Source organism: Panulirus ornatus, chromosome 8 (genome assembly GCF_036320965.1).
Source record: "Panulirus ornatus isolate Po-2019 chromosome 8, ASM3632096v1, whole genome shotgun sequence".
NCBI lineage: Eukaryota > Metazoa > Arthropoda > Malacostraca > Decapoda > Palinuridae > Panulirus > Panulirus ornatus.
This window is the reverse complement of record NC_092231.1, coordinates 9,148,895-9,173,395: the sequence shown is the minus strand read 5'-3', so window position 1 is coordinate 9,173,395 and position 24,501 is coordinate 9,148,895. Positions and strand designations below refer to the sequence as shown.

Here is a 24,501-nt window from a genome sequence, read left to right as displayed (position 1 = left end):
TTCTTTTATACTTCTCCCACTCAATTGCATTTTTTCCCTGCAAAAATCGTCCAAATGCCTCTCTCTTCTCTTTCACTAATACTCTTACTTCTTCATCCCACCACTCACTACCCTTTCTAAACAGCCCACCTCCCACTCTTCTCATGCCACAAGCATCTTTTGCGCAATCCATCACTGATTCCCTAAATACATCCCATTCCTCCCCCACTCCCCTTACTTCCATTGTTCTCACCTTTTTCCATTCTGTACACAGTCTCTCCTGGTACTTCCCCACACAGGTCTCCTTCCCAAGCTCACTTATTCTCACCACCTTCTTCACCCCAACATTCACTCCTCTTTTCTGAAAACCCATACTAATCTTCACCTTAGCCTCCACAAGATAATGATCAGACAACCCTCCAGTTGCACCTCTCGGCACATTAACATCCAAAAGTCTCTCTTTCGCACGCCTGTCAATTAACACGTAATCCAATAACGCTCTCTGGCCATCTCTCCTACTTACATAAGTATACTTATGTATATCTCGCTTTTTAAACCAGGTATTCCCAATCATCAGTCCTTTTTCAGCACATAAATCTACAAGCTCTTCACCATTTCCATTTACAACACTGAACACCCCATGCATACCAATTATTCCCTCAACTGCCACATTACTCACCTTTGCATTCAAATCACCCATCACTATAACCCGGTCTCGTGCATCAAAACCGCTAACACACTCATTCAGCTGCTCCCAAAACACTTGCCTCTCATGATCTTTCTTCTCATGCCCAGGTGCATATGCACCAATAATCACCCACCTCTCTCCATCAACTTTCAATTTTACCCATATTAATCGAGAATTTACTTTCTTACATTCTATCACATACTCCCACAACTCCTGTTTAAGGAGTATTGCTACTCCTTCCCTTGCTCTTGTCCTCTCACTAACCCCTGACTTCACTCCCCAGACATTTCCAAACCACTCTTCCCCTTTACCCTTGAGCTTCGTTTCACTCAGAGCCAAAACATCCAGGTTCCTTTCCTCAAACATACTACCTATCTCTCCTTTTTTCACATCTTGGTTACATCCACACACATTTAGGCACCCCACTCTGAGCCTTCGAGGAGGATGATCACTCCCCGCGTGACTCCTTCTTCTGTTTCCCATTTTAGAAAGTTAATACAAGGAGGGGAGGATTTCCGGCCCCCCGCTCCCGTCCCCTCTAGTCGCTTTCTACGACACGCGAGGAATACGTGGGAAGTATTCTTTCACCCCTATCCCCAGGGATAATATACATATATATATACATATACACACACACACACATACACACACATACGCACATACCCACACACACACACACATACATATATATACATATGAAAAATGTAAGAAACAATTTAGAAACAAACTTTTAGCTTGAAATGAATGAAAAAAAAAATGAAAAAAAAAATGATATAATCATGTACGTACATATTCACACTTGCTTACCATCAATCCACTCCCACTGCTACCCTGCCACACAGTAAACAGCATCACTGCCTGCTGCTTCATCAAGGCAGCAACAGGAAACAGACAAAAAGGCCATATTTGTTCACCCTTAGTCTATAGCTGTCTAGTGTAATGCACTGAAACCACAGCTCCCCATCCAAATCCAGGTCCCACTGACCTTTCCATGGTTTTCATGGACCTATGTACATTATTTTACAGGATTTAGTCAATGCTTAGAAAATATAATTAAATGTTCCAATGAATATAATTATGCAATAGCTTTTTCTTGTTTTAATGGTCTGTAACACTGGCTTACAAACAACATACACACACGCACAAAAAAAAAAAAATATCGGGTGAGGTGGATATTTTTGTTATGGAAGCTTGCCTTTCCATGTAAAGGTCCAACTGCCTTGATTGGATAGGTGCCCATCCAATGTCCCTGAAGCAATGTTTAACAAAGAAATGCAGAAAAAACAAAAACTGTAAATATCCAATGGACAACGTTCAGAATAAGAATAAGCAAACTACTAAGTAATGTTACAATGAAAACAAAAAAAAATTTGTAATATTCAAGATCCTCTCTGAGTTACTATACTTTCAAAACTCATGACATTGGCACTCACCAACATCTTACAATGCAAAACTTCCTTTTTCAAATGTTTCCCTAATGTCTTTCTTCTGATCATCATTCCACCTGTCTCAGTACTATCCACAGGGTACCAGTCAGAAATTTGTGTTGGGAGGACACTTAAAACTATTTCATATCTAAAAGTAATTACCTTCTGCTCATGAATGCAGTCTGGAGAGGCGAGACGGCCAGAGATGATAGAATGATGCAAGTCTTCTAGATCTAATAAGTTGCCTCGTAGTTGCCGCTGTTCAAAATATTAATAATCTACCATTATCACATAAAAATGATTGATTTCCAAAAATATTCTCAGACAACATTAAAAAAGCATAAAGAATAAGCATTCCTTTACCAGAAATAAATAACACACTGAAGTGACAAGTAAATCTGAAATAAGTTTTAAATGTACTATTTCAGATGAATAGATGCAATAACTGCACCCATTGGAAAGGGAAAGGCATCAAAATCAACTTAAAATCAGAAAGGGTTAAGTTGACCAAATACAAAAAGCACGGCATATAGCAAGGAAATGCATAACAGAACTGACAGGATAACACATGACAATGAAAGAAAGCAAAACAGGTAGAGAGGAAAAGAAGACCATATAAAGGATGAGGTATAAAGAGAAATAATGCACCTGAATATGAAAAAGTAAGAAGTACAGCTGTGACTATGATGGTAAAGAATAAAAGTCACACAAGACCAAATCTGATAAGTGTTTATTTAATCGTGGAACACAGGTCTTGTACCTGATGGCATGATGAAAGGAGACTTGCTCTGCTGCATAAAAAATGGAATTAATTAGAATTACAAAGAAAGTAGCATAGACAGTATGATTATGTTTAAAAGCGTGTCAAAATGATCAGTGAAAAAAACAGTGAATCTTGAGGGAGAGAAAGGCTGTGGACCATAATTTTTCACTCAAACATGTGCAAAAATGAGAATAAATAAATGAACGGCATGCAATGCTTATTAATCCTGAAAAGTTATACAAGAAAGTTAATGAGAAAGCTATGTGGAGAGGTCTGATTCAATATGGCAAACATAAAAGACTTTGAGAGCTAAGAGCTTCTATAACTGAAGATTTGAAGGTTTATTGGGGTGAAAGCGATGCACAGCTGAACCATGGTCAAATAATATGAAAATTACTACAACTGTTGTATGAAATTAATGCTGTTGTTATAAATGCTGGGAGCTTTGGAACATTAAGCCAGCAATTAGGTAGACACATTAGGTAGAAGTAGTTGGTAGGAACATTGGGAAGGAGGCTCTGAAAACACTGCACTAGTTGCCCATGGCCAGTGTCTCATTAAGGGTGAGGCGCTAAAGGCTATGAAGAGGAACTACATTCACCAGTTATGGAGACTCTTTTCCCATGGCAACCACTATGAGGGAGCTCCTGAAAGGAATAGGCATCAGAGATATAGACATACAGAGTTGTAGCAATATCCATTCAAATATTGAGGAACTAAAAATTGTGGATAAGATCAGGTATTTGGAAGTAAAGTATGACTGGTAGAGGGAAAAGTGAAGTTGACGATAGAAATTTGCAAGGCAGAATATTGGAGGCATGGTGATCGCTTTACTAAATTCAAATTATTTGAAACTAAAATGAGTCCTCATCCAAATTGTGACATATGGATGTAAAATTCCAGATCACAAAAGGGACAGGTAGGAAAAAAATAGGACCAGCAGACACGAACATCTTACATAATATAATCAGAAATAGGAAAGGAACAATGGAAAAGGATATAAAGTAAGAAAATTTTCACCAGAAAGGCTTATAGATGAAAGGTCTCTCTGAGAAGGTATATACAAACACATATCATCTAAGAAACACACAGATGCTGTGAGAAAACCAATCAATGCTAAAGATATTCTAAAATATGCATGAGGAATGCCTTACATTGATAAGCTATGGAATATGAATGGAATGATTGTTCTACCTCTATAAATCAACTTATTGTACAGAATGAAAAAACCAAGAAGAGCTTTAAATAGTGTGGAAGTTCATGTTTCCATGTCATATTAGCTAAGAGTAAAGTATATGCATAAATGATATGAGAGGCTGTATGCACCTGATCCACATCATGTAGTTGATTAGGATTTATCAATGAAAGACGGTGACAAAGTTGATAGACTTGCTTCCTGGCCCAAGAAGTCCCTTCTATCCTTATGAGGCTCCTGCAACACCCAGGAAACTTGCTACATCCACCAGATAGGTCTAGAGGTCATAAAGTGTTGTGATGTTTTGTGTGGTATAAGCATATGGAAAGCTACGTTGTTGAAAGGATGATAAAGATGGTCTACACAAGTGAGTTGAAGTAAAGGATGCAAAGAGAGGTGAGGCAAAAAGATATAGTGAGGAATCATACAGATAAGAGGAATATTAGTTAATATGAATCTACAGGATTATTCAAAAATAAAGATGCATGCAGATTCTATATGATCCATCCTGTCCTACAAACGCACCAGAGGGCAATACATCAGATATATCAAAAAATGGTGCACCATTGTGTTAGAGAAAAATTATAGAAAACACTAACAAGTTGATATAAGGGAAACAGGAAGAGTAAACCATTTCACAGATGGATTAAGATGTCTGATTTATCATTCACTCATATACCTTACAGAAAAGTCAGACACAAGTGTATTTTCAGAAAAAAACTTTTGCAATACCTTATTCAACAATAATCTTCCATCTAGCATACCTCTGATAACTTGTGTTTTATGTATGGTTGGTATGCAGCTTCATATATTATGTATCAAGAATACCAACTCTGATATTCCTTTGGTATAAAAAATTGAATAAAATCAAGCTCCTCCAAGCATTCCACATCATAAAAGCTATGTCACTTGGTACTCATGTCTGCTGTACTAACTTTTCTCATCACAGTCGTGTGAATATAAAGATAATCAAACTTTACCACTAACTTGTTTACATCGTTATGATATGTAGTAAATCCATATGCAGTGCACTCTTAAAAATCTTCATTTTTTATACAAATACTGCCATCCACATATTTTTGGTCTGAGCACCGACAGAATATTTCACAACTCTGAGCTATCAATGCTTAATATCTGTTCACAGTAATCATTTAAACATAATGGGTGAGGGTATGAATACCTGCAATGTTTTTTACCTCAAGGCTTCAAATAACTGAAAATCCTCATCTCTAACCTCCTACACCCTTCATTACAGCATTTTGGTTAATTCATGTACCTCACACATAGTAATCATCAAACAAAACAATTCACTAGAATTTCATCATCATGCATTTACACTTACAAAAGAAGAGGATTTCATTATCATCATGCATTTACACTTATAAAACAATCACATAATATCTAAATTCTCATATGTACCCTTCCTTTACCTGTCTTCCAAAACAGTTTTTAGTAGGTACTGAAATATTTAATAGTATTGGGGAATATCCTATAGTGGGAGAAATGTTTTACCATTTGCAAAATCCCAATACTCACAATCACTAATATTCAGTAGTGTATTCCTTATAATGCATCAATAAAATAAAGTAACTTTAACAGATCATACCTGCACACCCATATCAGATTTGGAGCTTTTCTTTTCCTTTTTTGAAGATTCGTTTTGTATCAAATCATGAAGCTGAGTACGCCACAACTGGCAATAACGGACCTCCCTCTCTCGATCTTCCTGTGCTACTTTCAGCAGCATTGTCCGACGTCTAACTTCTACTTCCTTCTGATATAATTCTTCTTTTCTATGGTCTGTTCAGTAAAATGAAGAAAAGGTTGGAGGGGAAGATATAAAAAAAAAATCACTTTTTCCCTTCATCAAAAGTGTAAACAACAATAAAGAGGTAACGGATTCAGTGACAAAACTAAGACATGTCGATACGTGTTAGTTCTATCTCAGGTATTCACATGATCCTCCTCAACTCAACAAGGCATTCATGAGCACCATATATTATTGTAATCATGATACACATTTCCTCCTGATGGCTCCTAACAAAATGCCAGTGGCCCAACCATTCAAGTCTAAGGATCAATCCATATTTCATTTGAAATATAACTAATCATAGAGCAAATATTCTAAGTTTTCCATTAATACTATGCAACTCATCAAGGAGGGTAAATCAACAAACAAAAATATAATTACCAACAGTATTCTTTTTCAGTGCAGAAATAATCAATGGATATGGATGTGAAGAAAGATACCTACTTAATATGAGGAGTCAATGTGTAAGTCACTGGGCTGTCCAGCCACCTCCTGGACAGATAAAAACTTAACAGATCTGCATTTGGCTACTCAACATAAAAAAAAGAATTTCCAAAACTATAGTGTTTAACAATAAAGTAGTAACCTTGCTAACACGGGAAATGGTGTTCAAGTATGAAAAAAAGATGTGTGTGTGTGTGTGTGTGTGTGTGTGTGTGTGTGTGTGTATTTATATTTACATATATGTGTAAGTGAATGGATATGCCTTTCTACATCTGTTTCCTGGTGCTACCTTGCTAATGAGTGAAACAGCGATCAAGTATGGAAAAAACAATTAAGTATATATCTTTATTTCTCTTAGTTTATCTCAAAACCACAAGATATCTCCTACTGTCCAAAGAAATGGAGAGATCTTGGGGAATCTCCATTATGAACAAATAAGATACTGTGAATGGGAATGAAAGTAGCATTGAAATTAGTGATTAGGTAATGGTATAAAAAAAAGGATAAGTTTCTTTTCTCTCTGGTTCATCTACACATGGACTGCTGACATTCTGTCCATAAACATACAATCTCTCCTTGTCACACATAACAAATGAGAAACACCTAACTCACACAACTCATTATAACTCTAGATTTTCCTGAAGTGAGAATATGTGCTAGCACCTGTCTTTCGGCAAAATGGTATGAGCAACATATAGAAATAGTACATAGAAACATTAAGCAGGAGCATTAGGCAGAAGCAGTAGGTAGGAACATTCAAGTGAGAGCATTAGGTAGCAGTAGCAGGTTGGAACATAAGGCAGTAGTAGTCGGCGGAAACTACTACTTTTACTCTGGACACCAACTTAAGGGAGTTCCCAAAGGGAATGGGTGTTAGATGTAGATAGATGGAATCAAAATAAAACCAAAAGGGAAGTATTTGGATGAAAGAAAAAATGTGAAAAGTAAGAAAGAATATAAAGATCTGATCAAAGACTATGCTAATGAAGAAACAGAAGTGAGCATAATAATAGAGGTATCTGTAAATTCTTATCCCTGGGGATAGGGGAGAAAGAATACTACTCACATATTCCCTGTGTGTCGTAGAAGGCAACAAAGAGAAGTGGGAGCAGGTGGCTGAAAATCCTCCCTTCAGTAATACATTCCAAAAGATGGAACAAAGCAAGGAGCCAAGTGAGGAATTTTTCCTCTAAGGTTCTGTCATCTGTTCTTGATGCTACCTCACTCACATGGGAAATGGCAAGCATGTATGAAAAAATGCACATTTAATGCTATCTCTGAGGAAAAGATAAGTGTAACAATGAATGCAGATAAAAAAGAAAGATAAACACATCCCATGCTCTACAAAGCTTGATGTCATACTGGAAGCAATGGTGCAAGGGGATGTTATAAAGGTAAAAATCATAAGTAGAGACATCCAGAATTATGTTCATGCTATGAAAAATAACATAAATAGTGTTGGAAAAATAGTTGCACCCATATCAACTGAACTACAGGAAGTAGACATTGCTACTATTATGACAGATGTCAAAATTGCAAATAAGGAGAGTATCATTAATTCAAGCATCCACTCAGAAAAGAAGCTGCTTTAAATAAAATCTAGAAGATATGTGGGTGGTATTCTTTTTCCCATGTCCCCTCGGATATCATATACTGTATGCAGGGCAATATTTTTTTCTATACTTCCTTACCTCTTCTTCCTCAGCAAGGTAGGGTCAAAAAAAGACAATTCAATCTTTGAAGAAAAATCCTCCCCCTCATCGCTCCTCCTTCTATTCATACTTCTAGAAAGCTAACCCATTAAGTACTACACAGGCTGAATAACTTGGACATAAAATTATGAATCAAGTTTCACATCTATATTTCAAGGCTGCATTACAAGCCTATGGTGATAGCTGAAGTGGTAGTGCATGATAATTTCTCTCCAGTTAGTCAGCTATACATTTGCAATAGCAGCACATTGTCATGAGTTTTCTGGGAAGTCTTTTGCTAGATTTTAAAGACCAAACAGAAAATCATCCTGAATTATTCGGCAATGATGATCTTTCTTTGGAGTGTATGAAAAGATTTTATGGACACTGGCTGTTACAGCACTGAAAACAAACTAAGATGTGGGAGAAGGTGTTTTCAGCAAAATTAGATGCAATGCTGCCAGCATTTTCCTATGACAACATTACAATGACTAATGCAGCAAGTAATTCTACATCTCAATTTTGCAGCTATGAAAATATTATCATTGAATCACAGTGATTATAACAAGTAGATTCATTATAAACAAAAAAATATTGAAAATTAGTGATAACCTTTACAGAGAAGGTAAAATAAATTACAAAATTACACTCAGGCCTTACTCCTGCACTATTTAGTGTGTTGTACTGATGAATCTACAAAACTTTTACACATCATAAGAGTGAAAGCACAGGACAATGGATTGTTTTCATTGTTTTATGAATTTCTTTGCACCTTGAAAGTTACACATTTTCTTAACTTGAAAAACAGAAATTTTTGAGGGTTGGAAAGGAAAACCTAGTAAAGAGTTAAGGGAGTAGTAAGAGAGTAAAAGAATCTCTAGTTTCCCCACTCCTGCCCCTCCTTGTTAACTTTTACTAAACAATATAAAGGATACACTGTTAATATATTTGCTCCCCAATCCCTAAGGATAATGTAAGACAACACACAGTAAGAAAACAGTTTCAACTTGAAAGGCTAGCAGACAACACATCAATTTTCTATAACTAAACCTAAATGTTAAAGTGTGTTGGAGATTTACTCACTGAGCTGTTGGATTTCAGTCACTTCTGCGGCAACAGCTGAACTCGTGTCCAAAATAGCAGCTTTAAGTTTGAATCGCTCCTCTGATGCTGACATCTCTCCTTCACCCCCTTTTAACCGCTGGGCAAAAGATTTGATAAATATCATGCTTATAAATAACATGAAACAAAAAATTTCCAAGAAGTGGTAAAAGACAGGTCACAAAAATGGAAGCACTTCATCTAATAAATCACAGAAGCATATGCTGAGTAGAGGTGGGACTCAGTCACTTTCTTTCCATTCATAACTAATCATTTTCATTCAAGGCCTGACCTTAAAAGAGGTAAAATTCTCTTGCATGTTTAAAACAGCAATGCCTTTAGTAAATTCAGTACTTTTTTTCCAAGATAGCCCAATATAAGCACTATATTTCATACAAAACTTAAACTGTCATTGAGAAAAAGTGAGGACAAATCAATAAACTAAAAGATTATGTCACAGAGAAAATCCAGAAGTATGTACCATGATTTACCTTCCTGAAATGAGCATGCTTCAAATTAAGTCGGATTAGCCTCCGTTCTTCTGGTGGTCGGACATGACGAATTATGAAAGAAAGTACTGGTTGCAAATCCTTATCATGTGTCAATCTGGAAAAGATATAATCATGATAATAATACGAAAGTCTATCCTGTAAAACAAAACCAAGTGCAAGATCCTGAGACATAAATATAAAACAATACCAAAAATGCAACAAAGCACAGTAAACCCTCCAATTATACATGCCTAATCAATAACTTTTTCATTACAAATATTCTTTTTTCTGATATTGACCAAGCAAAAATGGGTATGTTTGAAGGAATAGTAGTTCCGACAATGTTATATGGTTGCAAGGCGTGGGCTATAGATAGGGTTGCGTGGAGGAGGGTGGATGTGTTGGAAATGTTGGAAATGAGATGTTTGAGGACAATAAGTGGTGTGAGGTGGTTTGATCTAGTAAGTAATGAAAGGGTAAGAGAGATGTGTGGCAATAAAAAGAGTGTGGTTGAGAGAGCAAAAGAGGGTGAATTGAAATGGCTTGGTCACATGGAAAGAATGAGTGAGGAAAGATTGACAAAGAGGATATATGTGTCAGAGGTGGAGGGAACGAGAAGTGGGAGACCAAATTGGAGGTGGAAGGATGGAATGAAAAAGATTTTGAGTGATCGGGGCCTGAACATACAAGAGGGTGAAAGGCATTCAAGGAATAGAGTGAATTGGAACAATGTGGTATACCAGGGTCGATGTGCTGTCAATGGATTGAACCAGGGCATGTGAAGCGTCTGGGGTAAACCATGGAAAGTTTTGTGGGGCCTGGATGTGGAAAGGGAGCTGTGGTTTCGGTGCATTATACATGACAGTTAGAGACTGAGTGTAAACGAATGTGGCCTTTGTTGTCTTTTCCTAGCGCTACCTCGCATGCATGCGGGGGGGAAGGGAGTGTCATTTCATGTGTGGTGGGGTGGCAACGGGAATGTATAAAGGCAGCTAGTATGAATTATGTACATGTGTAAATATGTATATATCTGTGTATGTATATATATGTATACGTTGAAATGTATAGGTATGTATACGTGCGTGTGTGGACATGTATGTATATACATGTGTATGTGGGGGGGTTGGGCCATTCTTTCATCTGTTTCCTTGCGCTACGTCGCTAACGTGGGAGACAGGAAAAACTTTCAATGGTTTACCCTAGACACTTCACATGCCCTGGTTCAATCCATTGACAGCATGTCGACCCCGGTATACCATATCGTTCCAGTTCACTCTATTCCCTGCACGCCTTTCACCCTCCTGCATGTTCAGGCCCCGATCGCTCAAAATCTTTTTCAATCCATCCTTCCACCTCCAATTTGGTCTCCCACTGGGGGCAGGGAAAAGAGAATACTTCCCACATATACCCTGTGTCACAGAAGGCGACTAAAAGGGGATGGAGCGGGGAGCTGGAAATCCTCCCCTCCCATTTTTACTTTTCCAAAAAAGGAACAGAGAAGGGGGCCAAGTGAGAATATTCCTTCTAAGGCTCAGTCTTTTGTCCTCAATGCTACCTCACTGACACGGGATATGGCAAATGTATGAATATATATATACATATATTTTTTTTTTTTTTGCCGGTCTCCCGCGTTTGCGAGGTAGCGCAAGGAAACAGACGAAAGAAATGGCCCAACCCACCCCCATACACATGTATATACATACGTCCACACACGCAAATATACATACCAACACAGCTTTCCATGGTTTACCCCAGACGCTTCACATGCCTTGATTCAATCCACTGACAGCACGTCAACCCCGGTATACCACATCGCTCCAATTCACTCTATTCCTTGCCCTCCTTACACCCTCCTGCATGTTCAGGCCCCGATCACACAAAATCTTTTTCACTCCATCTTTCCACCTCCAATTTGGTCTCCCTCTTCTCCTCGTTCCCTCCACCTCCGACACATATATCCTCTTGGTCAATCTTTCCTCACTCATTCTCTCCATGTGCCCAAACCATTTCAAAACACCCTCTTCTGCTCTCTCAACCACGCTCTTTTTATTTCCACACATCTCTCTTACCCTTACCTTACTTACTCGATCAAACCACCTCACACCACACATTGTCCTCAAACATCTCATTTCCAGCACATCCATCCTCCTGCGCACAACTCTATCCATAGCCCACGCCTCGCAACCATACAACATTGTTGGAACCACTATTCCTTCAAACATACCCATTTTTGCTTTCCGAGATAATGTTCTCGACTTCCACACATTCTTCAAGGCTCCCAGAATTTTCGCCCGCTCCCCCACCCTATGATCCACTTCCGCTTCCATGGTTCCATCCGCTGCCAGATCCACTCCCAGATATCTAAAACACTTCACTTCCTCCAGTTTTTCTCCATGAATATATATATATATATATATATATATATATATATATATATATATATATATATATATATATATATATTTTTTTTTTTATACTAATCGCCATTTCCCGCATTAGCGAGGTAGCGTTAAGAACAGAGGATGAGGACTGGGCCTTTGAGGGAATATCCTCATCTGGCCCCTTTCTCTGTTTCTTCTTTTGGAAAAAAAAAAAAAAAAAAATGAGGGGAGGATTTCCAGCCTCCCGCTCCCTTCCCTTTTAGTCGCCTTATACGACACGCAGGGAATACGTGGGAGGTATTCTTTCTCCCGTATCCCCAGGGATAATATATATATATATATATATATATATATATATATATATATATATATATATATATATATATATATATATATCTTTTCTTTTCTTTCAAACTATTCGCCATTTCCCGCATTAGCGAGGTAGCGTTAAGAACAGAGGACTGGGCCTTTGAGGGAATACCCTCACCTGGCCCAATTCTCTGTTCCTTCTTTTGAAAAAAAAAAAGAGAGGGGAGGATTTCCAGCCCCCCGCTCCCTCCCCTTTTAGTCGCCTTCTACGACACGCAGGGAATACGTGGGAAGTATTCTTAATCCCCTATCCCCAGGGGATATATATATATATATATATATATTTCATGTGTTATTTCATGTGTGGCGAGGTGGCGATGGGAATGAATAAAGGCAGACAGTATGAATTATGTACATGTGTATATATGTATATGTCTGTGTGTGTATGGGGTGGAAAGGTCATAAATAAGTCATAAATATACACGTTAGTGTTACAGCATAGGGATAGGATGGACTCATGGGGCAGGAAGGAAATATATATATATATATATATATATATATATATATATATATATATATATATATATATATATATATATATATATTTTATTTTGCTTTGTCACTGTCTCCCGCATTAGCGAGGTAGTGCAGGGAAACAGACGAAAGAATGGCCCAACCCACCCACATACACATGTGTATACATACACGTCCACACACGCAAATATACATACCTATACATCTCACCGTATACATATATATATATATATATATATATATATATATATATATATATATATATATATATATACCCTAGCCAGAGCCAGGTACCCATTTTATCAACCAACACCTAGGGGTATATGAACAGCTGGGTTGACTGTGGACCGACTGCCATAACTAGGATTTGAACCTATGCGCTTGACCCTGGACAGCCTGTGAATGCATCATGGTCAGGAGTGCTAACTGATACACCATGGGAGTTTGTTGTTTCCCACATTAGCTAGGTAGGACCACAAATAGACAAGGAAAAGTCTTCGTTCATTTACATTCACTCTCTATCTGTTATATATAGTGCATAGAAACCAGAGCTCTCCATACACTACAAGGTCCCAGAGACCTTTCTGTGGTTCGCCCGACTGCTTCAAATGCCTTGGTTCAACCCATGGACAACACATCTCACCCTGTAAAAAATACTGCTCCAGTTTGCTCTAACCCTTGCTTGCCTAATATCCTCCCACATGTTCAGGCCCTTACACTCACAGTATCTTTCATTCCATCCTTCCAACTCCTTGCTTTCCCTTTTTCCTTGTTTTCCCCACTTGCAACATATATACCATTTTATTCCTCATCTCCTCACTCATGCTCAACATATGTCCAAACCATTTCAGCATAAGCCCTTCAACTGTTTCATCCATAATCCTCTTACTACCACACCTCTCCCTAACCCTATAATTCTTATTCAATCACACCTCTTGAATATGTTTGCAGAAGATGCAAAGGTCATGTGGAAAGTGAAAAGGATTGCAAATACTTGCAGGGGAACCTAGACAGACTCCAGAATCTGGTCTAATATATAATTGGTGAAATTAAAGCTGACCAAATGTAAGGTAATGAGGATGGGACAGAGTGAAAGACCTTGATATGAAGTATCAAGCATGAATAAGCTTCAGGATTTTGTGTGTCAAAAGGAATTGGGTGTCGGCATTATCCCTAACCTGTTATCAGAGTCCTACATTAGGAGACAATTAACCATGTGCTCCTCATCAGTGCTATTCTATTCAGTTAAAATAAATGATCATGAATAAACTGATTCATCATGGAAAAAATAATGATGGCAGAATTTTTTGTCTCATAAATCACAACTATACTATCACACCTAAATTTTGTACAAAGCATATAAAAATATTATGTGTATTCATGAAATTAACATTCATCCTGTATACAATTCAACAGTGGTAATAACAATCTGAATATTTCTAATAAAGTAAGTATTTCTTGTGAAAGAGAAAAAAAGCTGGAGATCCCTCATCATTCTGTAACTGGGCTATAATTTTGTAAGTGAACCATTACTGATCACAGAGTGTAAAAATACATGCTCATACCTCCTGGGCTATTTCAGAAATCAAGGATTCTTAGAAAAAAAGAATCCTGATCATTCCTAGTTCTAAGCACTACACAGTATTTTTTTTTTACATACCTGCTCATCTTTCCATATAAGGCTGTATAAAACAGACAATTGAACCATCAAGAGAAAGTCCTTGCATGGCTAATTGTTCTGTTCCAACTTTTAGCAAGTGTTGATATAGGAAGAGAAGGTTTCTAACCCATGCTCCTGCCTCTCTTAGTCATCTTTTGACATGGAGGATGTGTGTGGATTATGAGGGAGTGTATGAGGGATTTGGTATGGCAGGGAATGCAAAGGAAATGAATTGTGTAGTAGTAGGGTGAATGAAACATGATACTTTATGGTGGTTTGGGCATGTGGATAGAATGGAAGATGGGCACATTAAAAGGAGAATGTGTGATAGCATGATTAAAGAGGTTGGTGTAAAAGGCAGACCACCTGTGGCATGGAAAAATGGAGAGGGGGAATACTGGAGGGAGAAAAATCAGGGAAGAATGCACGGAGTACTGTAAGCAAATTTTCAAAAAGCCTTATGCATAAATAAATAAAGTGTAGAATATTATCACATGAAAGTGATACTTACATTGAAAAATGCTCTGGGGATATCAACTGGTCACGGTTGAACACCTTATAATTACGTGTAAGCCTAGAAGCCCAAGTATGCAAGCTGTCATCCATTCTTGGGGCCTTTTCAGTGTGATACTTAAGAAACTGAAACAAAGGACATTATCAGAAATCATATTATGTACATCAAACTTACAAAAACTTATTTGATATTAAAATAACATTAGTATATCATTTCACTATCCAAAGGAATAGATGATGATGCCAATAATATTGTGTAAATGAGGCTATTGTTCATATAAAACTGATGCTAGCTGGCATTAGGAAAGGCACTTACATATTCAAAATAAAGAAAACCCTGAAACACTAAAATGAAGTCATGAATGACCTGAAACCTGGAACAATTTGAAAATTATGCATTTATTTCTATTTTTTATTATACTTTGTTGCTGTCTCCCTCGTTAGCAAGGTAGCACAAGGAAACAGACAAAAGAATGGCCCAACTCACCCACATACACATGTATATACATACACGCCCACATACGTACATATACATACCTATACATTTCAATGTATACATACATATACATACACAGACACATACATTTATACACATGTACATATTCATACTTGCTGCCCTCATCCATCCCCATTGCCACCCTGCCACACATGAAATGGCACCCCCCTCCCCCCGCGCGCGCATGATGTAGCGCTAGGAAAAGACAACAAAGGCCACATTCACTGGCCATAGCAACACTGTCCAGTTATGACAATCCTCCTTCCTCTTCACAGGAACAGTGGTTTGCAGGGCTGAGCTACAAGCAGCTACAACCATATGACACTCACCCAATGCATGGAAAAATTTTGAAGCCATGGAAAACCATCAAAATTCAAAACTTGATGATTAAATGGTATACATTATTCTAAACATGTATACTAAGAAATAAGGTGGCAGGAGACCTCCGTATGGAACTGTTAATTGTTCTTATTTCCTTAATAATAACTAATTCGTTCAATGAACAAAGTTTTGTGTATGCTGATGATTAAAATAAGAAAACATCTAAGGTAATGAAATCATGCAGTACTTGAAATGTAACTTCACAATGGCAGTGCCAAATGAATAGATCATCAGTCAGTGGTGGGTTCCATGTTCTCAAAATAGGCTTCCTGGTTGGAGCCATCTGAGTCATCAAAGCCAGTTACTGTGCTGAGCTCTAGCAAAGGGACTCAAGAGGAGTAACCATATAAGTAAACAAGCATATGATGTTAAAAATTTCTAGAAAAAACTACAGATGTTTACTGAAATCAATCCCAATTACTGTACATTTATCTATATGCCACATTTATAGCTCATCTCATCTGCCACTCTGTCTTCCCTCTACTTTTTCGCTATGCAGGATGTCAGAGGTAGATGTGACACAGATACATGAGGGCCAGGAGATAAGCAGTCTTAAGACATGTGCTCATCAAGCCAGTCTAAAACCTGGGGATTCTTTAATAATGATAAAATGGCATACATATAAGGGGAAGGAATGATAGGAGCCTCTACAGAAAAAGTGACAGAAACAGTAAATGTGAAACAAAAATATATAGGTGAAGTGAAGACAGATGCAATAAATGCGACACATCAGTAAAAAAGCTTCGAGCTGTAAATGTGACACGTTGGTAAAATGGCAACATAAGCTGTAAATGTTTGAGTTATTAGGGGTAGGGTGACAGAGGCAATAGATGTGTGAAAGACATGTTTAAATTAAAGAAAAGATGATAACACTACATGTGACACAGATATAGGGGAAAAATGACAGGAGCAATAAATCTGAACAATTTTGGAGAGGGGAAGACGAGAGAGGTAAATGTCTGATAGATATGGGGATGGGGTAACTAGAGTAACAAATGTGAAGCAGATACCGGTAAAGGGTGACAGGATCAGTAGCTATATGTTTAAAAGTAACAGGAGCAGTATGTGACAAAGATATATGTGAAGGGGTAACTGGAGTAGTATATGTGACACAGAAATAGGGGAAAAAAAGTATTACTACCGTTTCTGACTTCCAATTAATTTTATATTAGGTTTGATTTGGTTGAAATTACTTTGATGTATTTTGAAAGATTCTGACCATTTCTAGCGCAAATCACTATTTGTGATTTTCCTGGGTGGAGGCACGAAACGGTACTTTTACAAGGAAGTCAGTGACAGGAGCAGCTGATGTGACATCTGCAGGTGCATTACGAAATCTCAATCTTAGATCTTAATTATTTGTACTCTCATTGTTATTTTTGACGTGCCTTCAGTCATTTTGATTGTATCAGTAAGACCACATTGAAAGCAAGCACATGTATATACTCTACATGCTATTATCGATACAATGTGTAAAACTCTTCATAATCTATGTATTTTGCTAAAGTATACTCACTTCGTACCTTCCTCACTTGGCCACAATTATCGGTTACTAAGACAATTTTCTTCATACCAGACACAGAAGCTTACCTAAGAGATTCTACGTAACATACTCCTACTGGACACACACACATTAAGGATAATGATCCAGCAAAACGAAAGAAATAACTCTACCAGAAAACGTCTCAACTTGAAGTTTGTTGTTAACCCGCCCGCGGGATACTTAAGGGAGTATGAAACTAAAGGGAAATACAAATATTACATTTATTGTGAAATTAATGCAGTATTCTTTATAACAGTCCTTTCCGTTCATCTATGTTCGTTATATTCATAAGGATTTTAGAATGCAACTAACAACAGATAAGTTCTTCTAATAGCTAAACCAAAGAATAATAATTTTTTTTTTGCAATGTAAACCGCCAACGTTTGTCAGTTATTTAGTAAGTCAATTTAATATGATTTAGACTGATCGATTTACTGAGTTTATTTGGTAACATTTACATTTCAGTTTCACTGGGAATAGCATATAAAGTATAATTACACATTTTTATTGTAAGGTAGTCCTCATGATTTATCTAAAGTAACAATAAGAGCACACTAATGAAATTCAATTAAATATAAAATAGAATAATTTCTTGATGACAAAAATAATACGAAAGAGCTAAGCACTGTTATTAGCCACAATGTTTAAGAATTTAGAATGTTTCAGAACACATTAGGATCATAACGTTAGCACCTAATCTAATCCATCGAATTAATTTATCACTTGTTTGTTCCTAAATGAAAGATCATACTTAATTAATCTAATAGAGTTCTTTAATCGTAACATATTTTTCATTCACATTTGTTCGCTGTTTCCCGCCTTAGCGAGGTAGCGCCAGGAACAGAAGAGGAAAAGGCCTCATTCTCGCACATCCATTTTGTAGACCTCATTCATTTAAGATATGCCAAATAAACCGTGCCTACTTCTTGTAGACAGAGTCTTGTGAATGGTTTTAGAGACGTTAAGTGCTTTTAAATGTAAAATAAAGAATAAATCAAAGAAATTGTATGGAAAATATGCCACCTAAAGGAAAGCAGATGGACCAGAGGAGCGCGGTGGTTCGAACCATATACAGGTCATTTTCTTTTGTGGAAAAGGTCATACTGTTGAAGCTGGACTTCCATGAAGTGATCATGTAAAGCTTTGAGCGTTGATTCATCGCATGTATATTACCTGAAGGAGAACAGGGTGAAGTTGCTTAAATCTTTTGCAGACAACAACACAGAGAAAGGAGTTATAAAGCATGTAAACATGACTAAGGGAGAGTGTTGACTTAGAAATAGCATTAATGACTTTTCTACAACAAACTTCAGTATTTTCACTTCATTTTTATTTCATATATGTTAAAGTATAATTTGTCCATCCAATATCCAGCAAATTCCAAGAACCAGCGAGACTCAGGTCTCGATTCAATCGTGGTGACAGCCATTCTGTAGATATGTAGGTCCCGTCGGACCTAAAGACAAAAGTATGTGAGAGGGTGGGTGTATTTTAAATGAAATAAGTGAAGACATTTATGCAGTATAAGGCCTGATTGTGTAAGGAATAAGCATAAGAAAGACGTGTGGTAAAAAAAATCAGAAAATGGTGTGCTGAAATAGGTTGGACAGATAGAAGGGGAGAGTGAAGACAGACTGACAACGTATAAACGTGGCAAAGTGGTGGGAGAACTGGGAGATAACCCTTCGTGAATGTATAGCTTCATTACTAATTGCTGATTAAATGTTCAAACTATGAAATGATTAAGGTATCTAGCCCAAGGCTTATGTTTTTTTTATCTGTGATAATGTGGTAGATTGGTCGAAAACTTGAAGTTAACGTAGGTGAGACCCAAAGAGGTAGATAGACAACATTACGCTATATACTGTGTAAATCAAATCAATTTGTTTCTGTAGATGATGCTGCTCTTTCAGTTGAATCAATTGAGTTAGATGGAATAATGGGTTGCTTAACGATATAGAATAGGAAGATGCCAAGGGTTTGAGCAATACAGATTCTACTTTTATAGAGATCTTAACTGTAACATACTCATACAAGTTTTGGTACTTTTACAGTTTCCACGCCACAGAGATTTGCTAGTTGAGCAATGTTATAAATCCCAATATATTAGACTTAATGTAGGAGAAGCTTGGAGATGTGTTTCTAACTGGGGGGGGGGGGGCTTCTTAGAAATACATCTTTCGACTATGCATAACAGAAACTGTAAATTCTGTGGGGTGTGAGCTGTAAAAATACCAAAGTTTGAGGAGTGACGACCTTGAGGTTGTAGATAAGTTTAAGTATGTGAGAGCGAAGTTCAGTAAAGATAGTTTAGGTTGAAGTCGAGACAAAAAAAAAAAAAAAAAAAATAGGTGTACTGACTGCTTACGTGAAAGGTAAGAATTTAAGTGTAGATTGTGCTAATAGAGAGAGTGCTTATGACACGTCTGATGTTCGTATATGTCTTGCCATATAAGCGATTTTTTTTTATTAATTATTCTTATTTTAATGGGTTTAAGGTATGAACATTTGTGAGGATGCCTTTGTTGGATATCACTGATCCTAACCAGTACAAAACATTTACTGTGCGAGTATTCCTATGATGTATATAAAAATATAAAGAAATTTAAAATCTCAAGTAAACTTGCAAAGAATTTAACTGGGTCCATATAGGGTTGGGTGTATGTATAAGTGTTTCTACTTAAGACAGGATGAATTCATCAAGTATGCTGATATTATCATATGACTTTACTGGTATTAGTAACAGGAACCATTCAAACTTAACATTCATTCACACAACTACTATTACAGTACAAAATTGTCTTACAATATCAGGTACTATTAGGTTCTAGAATCTCTTCAGTACTGATCATGTATGAATGCTCAACGTCCGTCAATTTCACGTCACTTTAGAGTTTTCCGGTCACTTAATAACCAAAGTCTTTATGAGCAATCATACAATCACTGTAACATGATCACAAACTGCAGTTGCACAGTAATCTTACTCACAACCCCAAGCTGTCTTGTATGATAGCTCACTGGATAACTGAATCTCCAGGGTCAGATCGGAGTCTCGGAGTTCGAAGGTTATGGGTCGAGTGACCGGAGTTTCCCATCACTGTGTTGTGGCCTTGTTGGTTCCACGGTGCCAAGTAGACTAGATTTGGTCAGCTGGGCTATGGTGTCAGTCTTAGTATGTTAGCGCGCTCGGCATAATTCGCGATTGGTAATCATCCCCTTCATAAACGATGATGACCGTTGGCATTCAGTATGTTCCACATCGGCAGAACAGTCTCCTGGAGGTCCTGAGTTGATTTTGTAAGATAGTAGTTCACTCCCTGAGTTGACTAAAAACCGTGTTAAGTGGATGGTGTGACCTAAATGGCATACTCACTTGGTTGGGCTGTTGCAAGGTAGTTGGTTTCCAGGAATTAGTGAAGTTGTATGGCGTTCCCTTGATGTCTATCCAACATCTCTCTTTTCGCTGGTCTCACAGAACTAAGATGGAAATGGCCGATATACCCACAGTGCATTTTAGCTCTATTTTTTTTTTTTTTTCCAAAAGAAGGAACAGAGAAGGGGGCCAGGTGAGAATATTCCCTTAGAGGCCCAGTCCTTTGTTTTTAATGCTACCTCGGTAATGCGGGAAATGGCGAATAGTATAAATATATATATATATATATATATATATATATATATATATATATATATATATATATATATATATATATATATATTTTTTTTTTTTTGCTTTGTCGCTGTCTCCCGCGTTTGCGAGGTAGCGCAAGGAAACAGACGAAAGAAATGGCCCAACCCACCCCCATACACATGTATATACATACGTCCACACACGCAAATATACATACCTACACAGCTTTCCATGGTTTACCCCAGACGCTTCACATGCCCAGATTCAATCCACTGACAGCACGTCAACCCCGGTATACCACATCGCTCCAATTTACTCTATTCCTTGCCCTCCTTTCACCCTCCTGCATGTTCAGGCCCCGATCACACAAAATCTTTTTCACTCCATCTTTCCACCTCCAATTTGGTCTCCCTCTTCTCCTCGTTCCCTCCACCTCCGACACATATATCCTCTTGGTCAATCTTTCCTCACTCATTCTCTCCATGTGCCCAGACCATTTCAAAACACCTTCTTCTGCTCTCTCAACCACGCTCTTTTTATTTCCACACATCTCTCTTACCCTTACGTTACTTACTCGATCAAACCACCTCACACCACACATTGTCCTCAAACATCTCATTTCCAGCATATCCATCCTCCTGCGCACCACTCTATCCATAGCCCACGCCTCGCAACCATACAACATTGTTGGAACCACTATTCCTTCAAACATACCCATTTTTGCTTTCCGAGATAATGTTCTCGACTTCCACACATTCTTCAAGGCTCCCAGAATTTTCGCCCCCTCCCCCATCCTATGATCCACTTCCGCTTCCATGGTTCCGTCCGCTGCCAGATCCACTCCCAGATATCTAAAACACTTTACTTCCTCCAGTTTTTCTCCATTCAAACTCACCTCCCAATTGACTTGACCCTCAACCCTACTGTACCTAATAACCTTGCTCTTATTCACATTTACTCTTAACTTTCTTCTTTCACACACTTTACCAAACTCAGTCACCAGCTTCTGCAGTTTCTCACATGAATCAGCCACCAGCGCTGTATCATCAGCGAACAACAACTGACTCACTTCCCAAGCTCTCTCATCCCCAACAGACTTCATACTTGCCCCTCTTTCCAAAACTCTTGCATTCACCTCCCTAACAACCCCATCCATAAACAAATTAAACAACCATGGAGACATCACACACCCCTGCCGCAAACCTACATTCACTGAGAACCAATCACTTTCCTCTCTTCCTACACGTACGCATGCCTTACATCCTTGATATATATATATATATATATATATATATATATATATATATATATATATATATATATATATATATATATATATATGGGAGCGGGGGGCTGGAAATCCTCCCCTCTCGTTTTTTTTTAATTTTCCAAAAGAGGGAACAGAGAATTGTGCCAGGTGAGGGTATTCCCTCAAAGGCCCAGTCCTCTGTTCTTAATGCTACCTCGCTAATGCGGGAAATGGCGAATAGTTTGAAAGAAAAAGAAAGATATATATATATATATATATATATATATATATATATATATATATATATATATATATATATATATATATATATATATATGTTTGAAGGAATAGTGGTTCCAACAATGTTGTATGGTTGCGAGGCGTGGGCTATGGATAGAGTTGTGCGCAGGAGGATGGATGTGCTGGAAATGAGATGTTTGAGGACAATGTGTGGTGTGAGGTGGTTTGATCGAGTAAGTAACGTAAGGGTAAGAGAGATGTGTGGAAATAAAAAGAGCGTGGTTGAGAGAGCAGAAGAGGGTGTTTTGAAATGGTTTGGGCACATGGAGAGAATGAGTGAGGAAAGATTGACCAAGAGGATATATGTGTCGGAGGTGGAGGGAACGAGGAGAAGAGGGAGACCAAATTGGAGGTGGAAAGATGGAGTGAAAAAGATTTTGTGTGATCGGGGCCTGAACATGCAGGAGGGTGAAAGGAGGGCAAGGAATAGAGTGAATTGGAGCGATGTGGTATACAGGGGTTGACGTGCTGTCAGTGGATTGAATCAAGGCATGTGAAGCGTCTGGGGTAAACCATGGAAAGCTGTGTAGGTATGTATATTTGCGTGTGTGGACGTGTGTATGTACATGTGTATGGGGGGGGGGGGGTTGGGCCATTTCTTTCGTCTGTTTCCTTGCGCTACCTCGCAAACGCGGGAGACAGCGACAAAGTATAAAAAAAAAAAAAAAAAAAAAAAAAATTTTTTTTTTTTTTTTTATACTTTGTCGCTGTCTCCCGCGTTTGCGAGGTAGCGCAAGGAAACAGACGAAAGAAATGGCCCAACCCCCCCCATACACATGTATATACATACGTCCACACACGCAAATATACATACCTACACAGCTTTCCATGGTTTACCCCAGATGCTTCACATGCCTTGATTCAATCCACTGACAGCACGTCAACCCCGGTATACCACATCGCTCCAATTCACTCTATTCCTTGCCCTCCTTTCACCCTCCTGCATGTTCAGGCCCCGATCACACAAAATCTTTTTCACTCCATCTTTCCACCTCCAATTTGGTCTCCCTCTTCTCCTCGTTCCCTCCACCTCCGACACATATATCCTCTTGGTCAATCTTTCCTCACTCATTCTCTCCATGTGCCCAAACCACTTCAAAACACCCTCTTCTGCTCTCTCAACTACGCTCTTTTTATTTCCACACATCTCTCTTACCCTTACGTTACTCACTCGATCAAACCACCTCACACCACACATTGTCCTCAAACATCTCATTTCCAGCACATCCATCCTCCTGCGCACAACTCTATCCATAGCCCACGCCTCGCAACCATACAACATTGTTGGAACCACTATTCCTTCAAACATACCCATTTTTGCTTTCCGAGATAATGTTCTCGACTTCCACACATTCTTCAAGGCCCCCAGAATTTTCGCCCCCTCCCCCACCCTATGATCCACTTCCGCTTCCATGGTTCCATCCGCTGCCAGATCCACTCCCAGATATCTAAAACACTTCACTTCCTCCAGTTTTTCTCCATTCAAAATCACCTCCCAATTGACTTGACCCTCAACCCTACTGTACCTAATAACCTATATATATATATATATATATATATATATATATATATATATATATATATATATATATATATATATATGTGAGCTGCAGCTCTGCCACGGTTGGAAAGGCTGATAGTCCCAGGTATATGGACAGAGAGAGACATAAATGTCCTCTTGCGGGGCTCTTGTTTAATCTCCTGGTACTCTGACATCAGGATACGCTTATGGTTCAAAGCGGCACGAACATTTCTCTGCGAGATGTGGTGTGGCACTTGTATGACAGTCATTTTCAGTGGGCAGTATTATGTATATATTTATGCTAAAGTCACTGGGTAACACTGGTTTATCAAGAGAATATAATAGTTGCACTCATAGTTTAGAAACTTATAGTAATTACAGCAATTTTCATTGGCT

At 38.1% G+C, this 24,501-nt stretch overlaps 1 protein-coding gene across 3 annotated transcripts in view; it reads right to left on the bottom strand.

The window, feature by feature from the left end:
* The window catches only part of LOC139749821 (uncharacterized), a 40,332-nt gene extending 19,917 nt beyond the window's left edge, over positions 1–20,415 (bottom strand). The window contains exons 1-6 of one of the 3 annotated variants that reach the window (XM_071664107.1): positions 20,395–20,415; positions 14,985–15,112; positions 9,590–9,704; positions 9,081–9,198; positions 5,659–5,852; positions 2,257–2,352 (exon numbers count right to left, since the gene is read on the bottom strand). In XM_071664107.1, the coding sequence (XP_071520208.1) occupies positions 2,257–2,352; positions 5,659–5,852; positions 9,081–9,198; positions 9,590–9,704; positions 14,985–15,079 (618 nt within the window). In that variant the 5' untranslated portion in view covers positions 15,080–15,112; positions 20,395–20,415. Of the gene's footprint in view, positions 1–2,256; positions 2,353–5,658; positions 5,853–9,080; positions 9,199–9,589; positions 9,705–14,984; positions 15,113–17,453; positions 17,588–20,394 lie in introns of those variants that run through there. The other 2 variants (XM_071664105.1, XM_071664106.1) reach the window with 2 other exon arrangements.
* Positions 20,416–24,501: the final 4,086 nt, after the last annotated feature.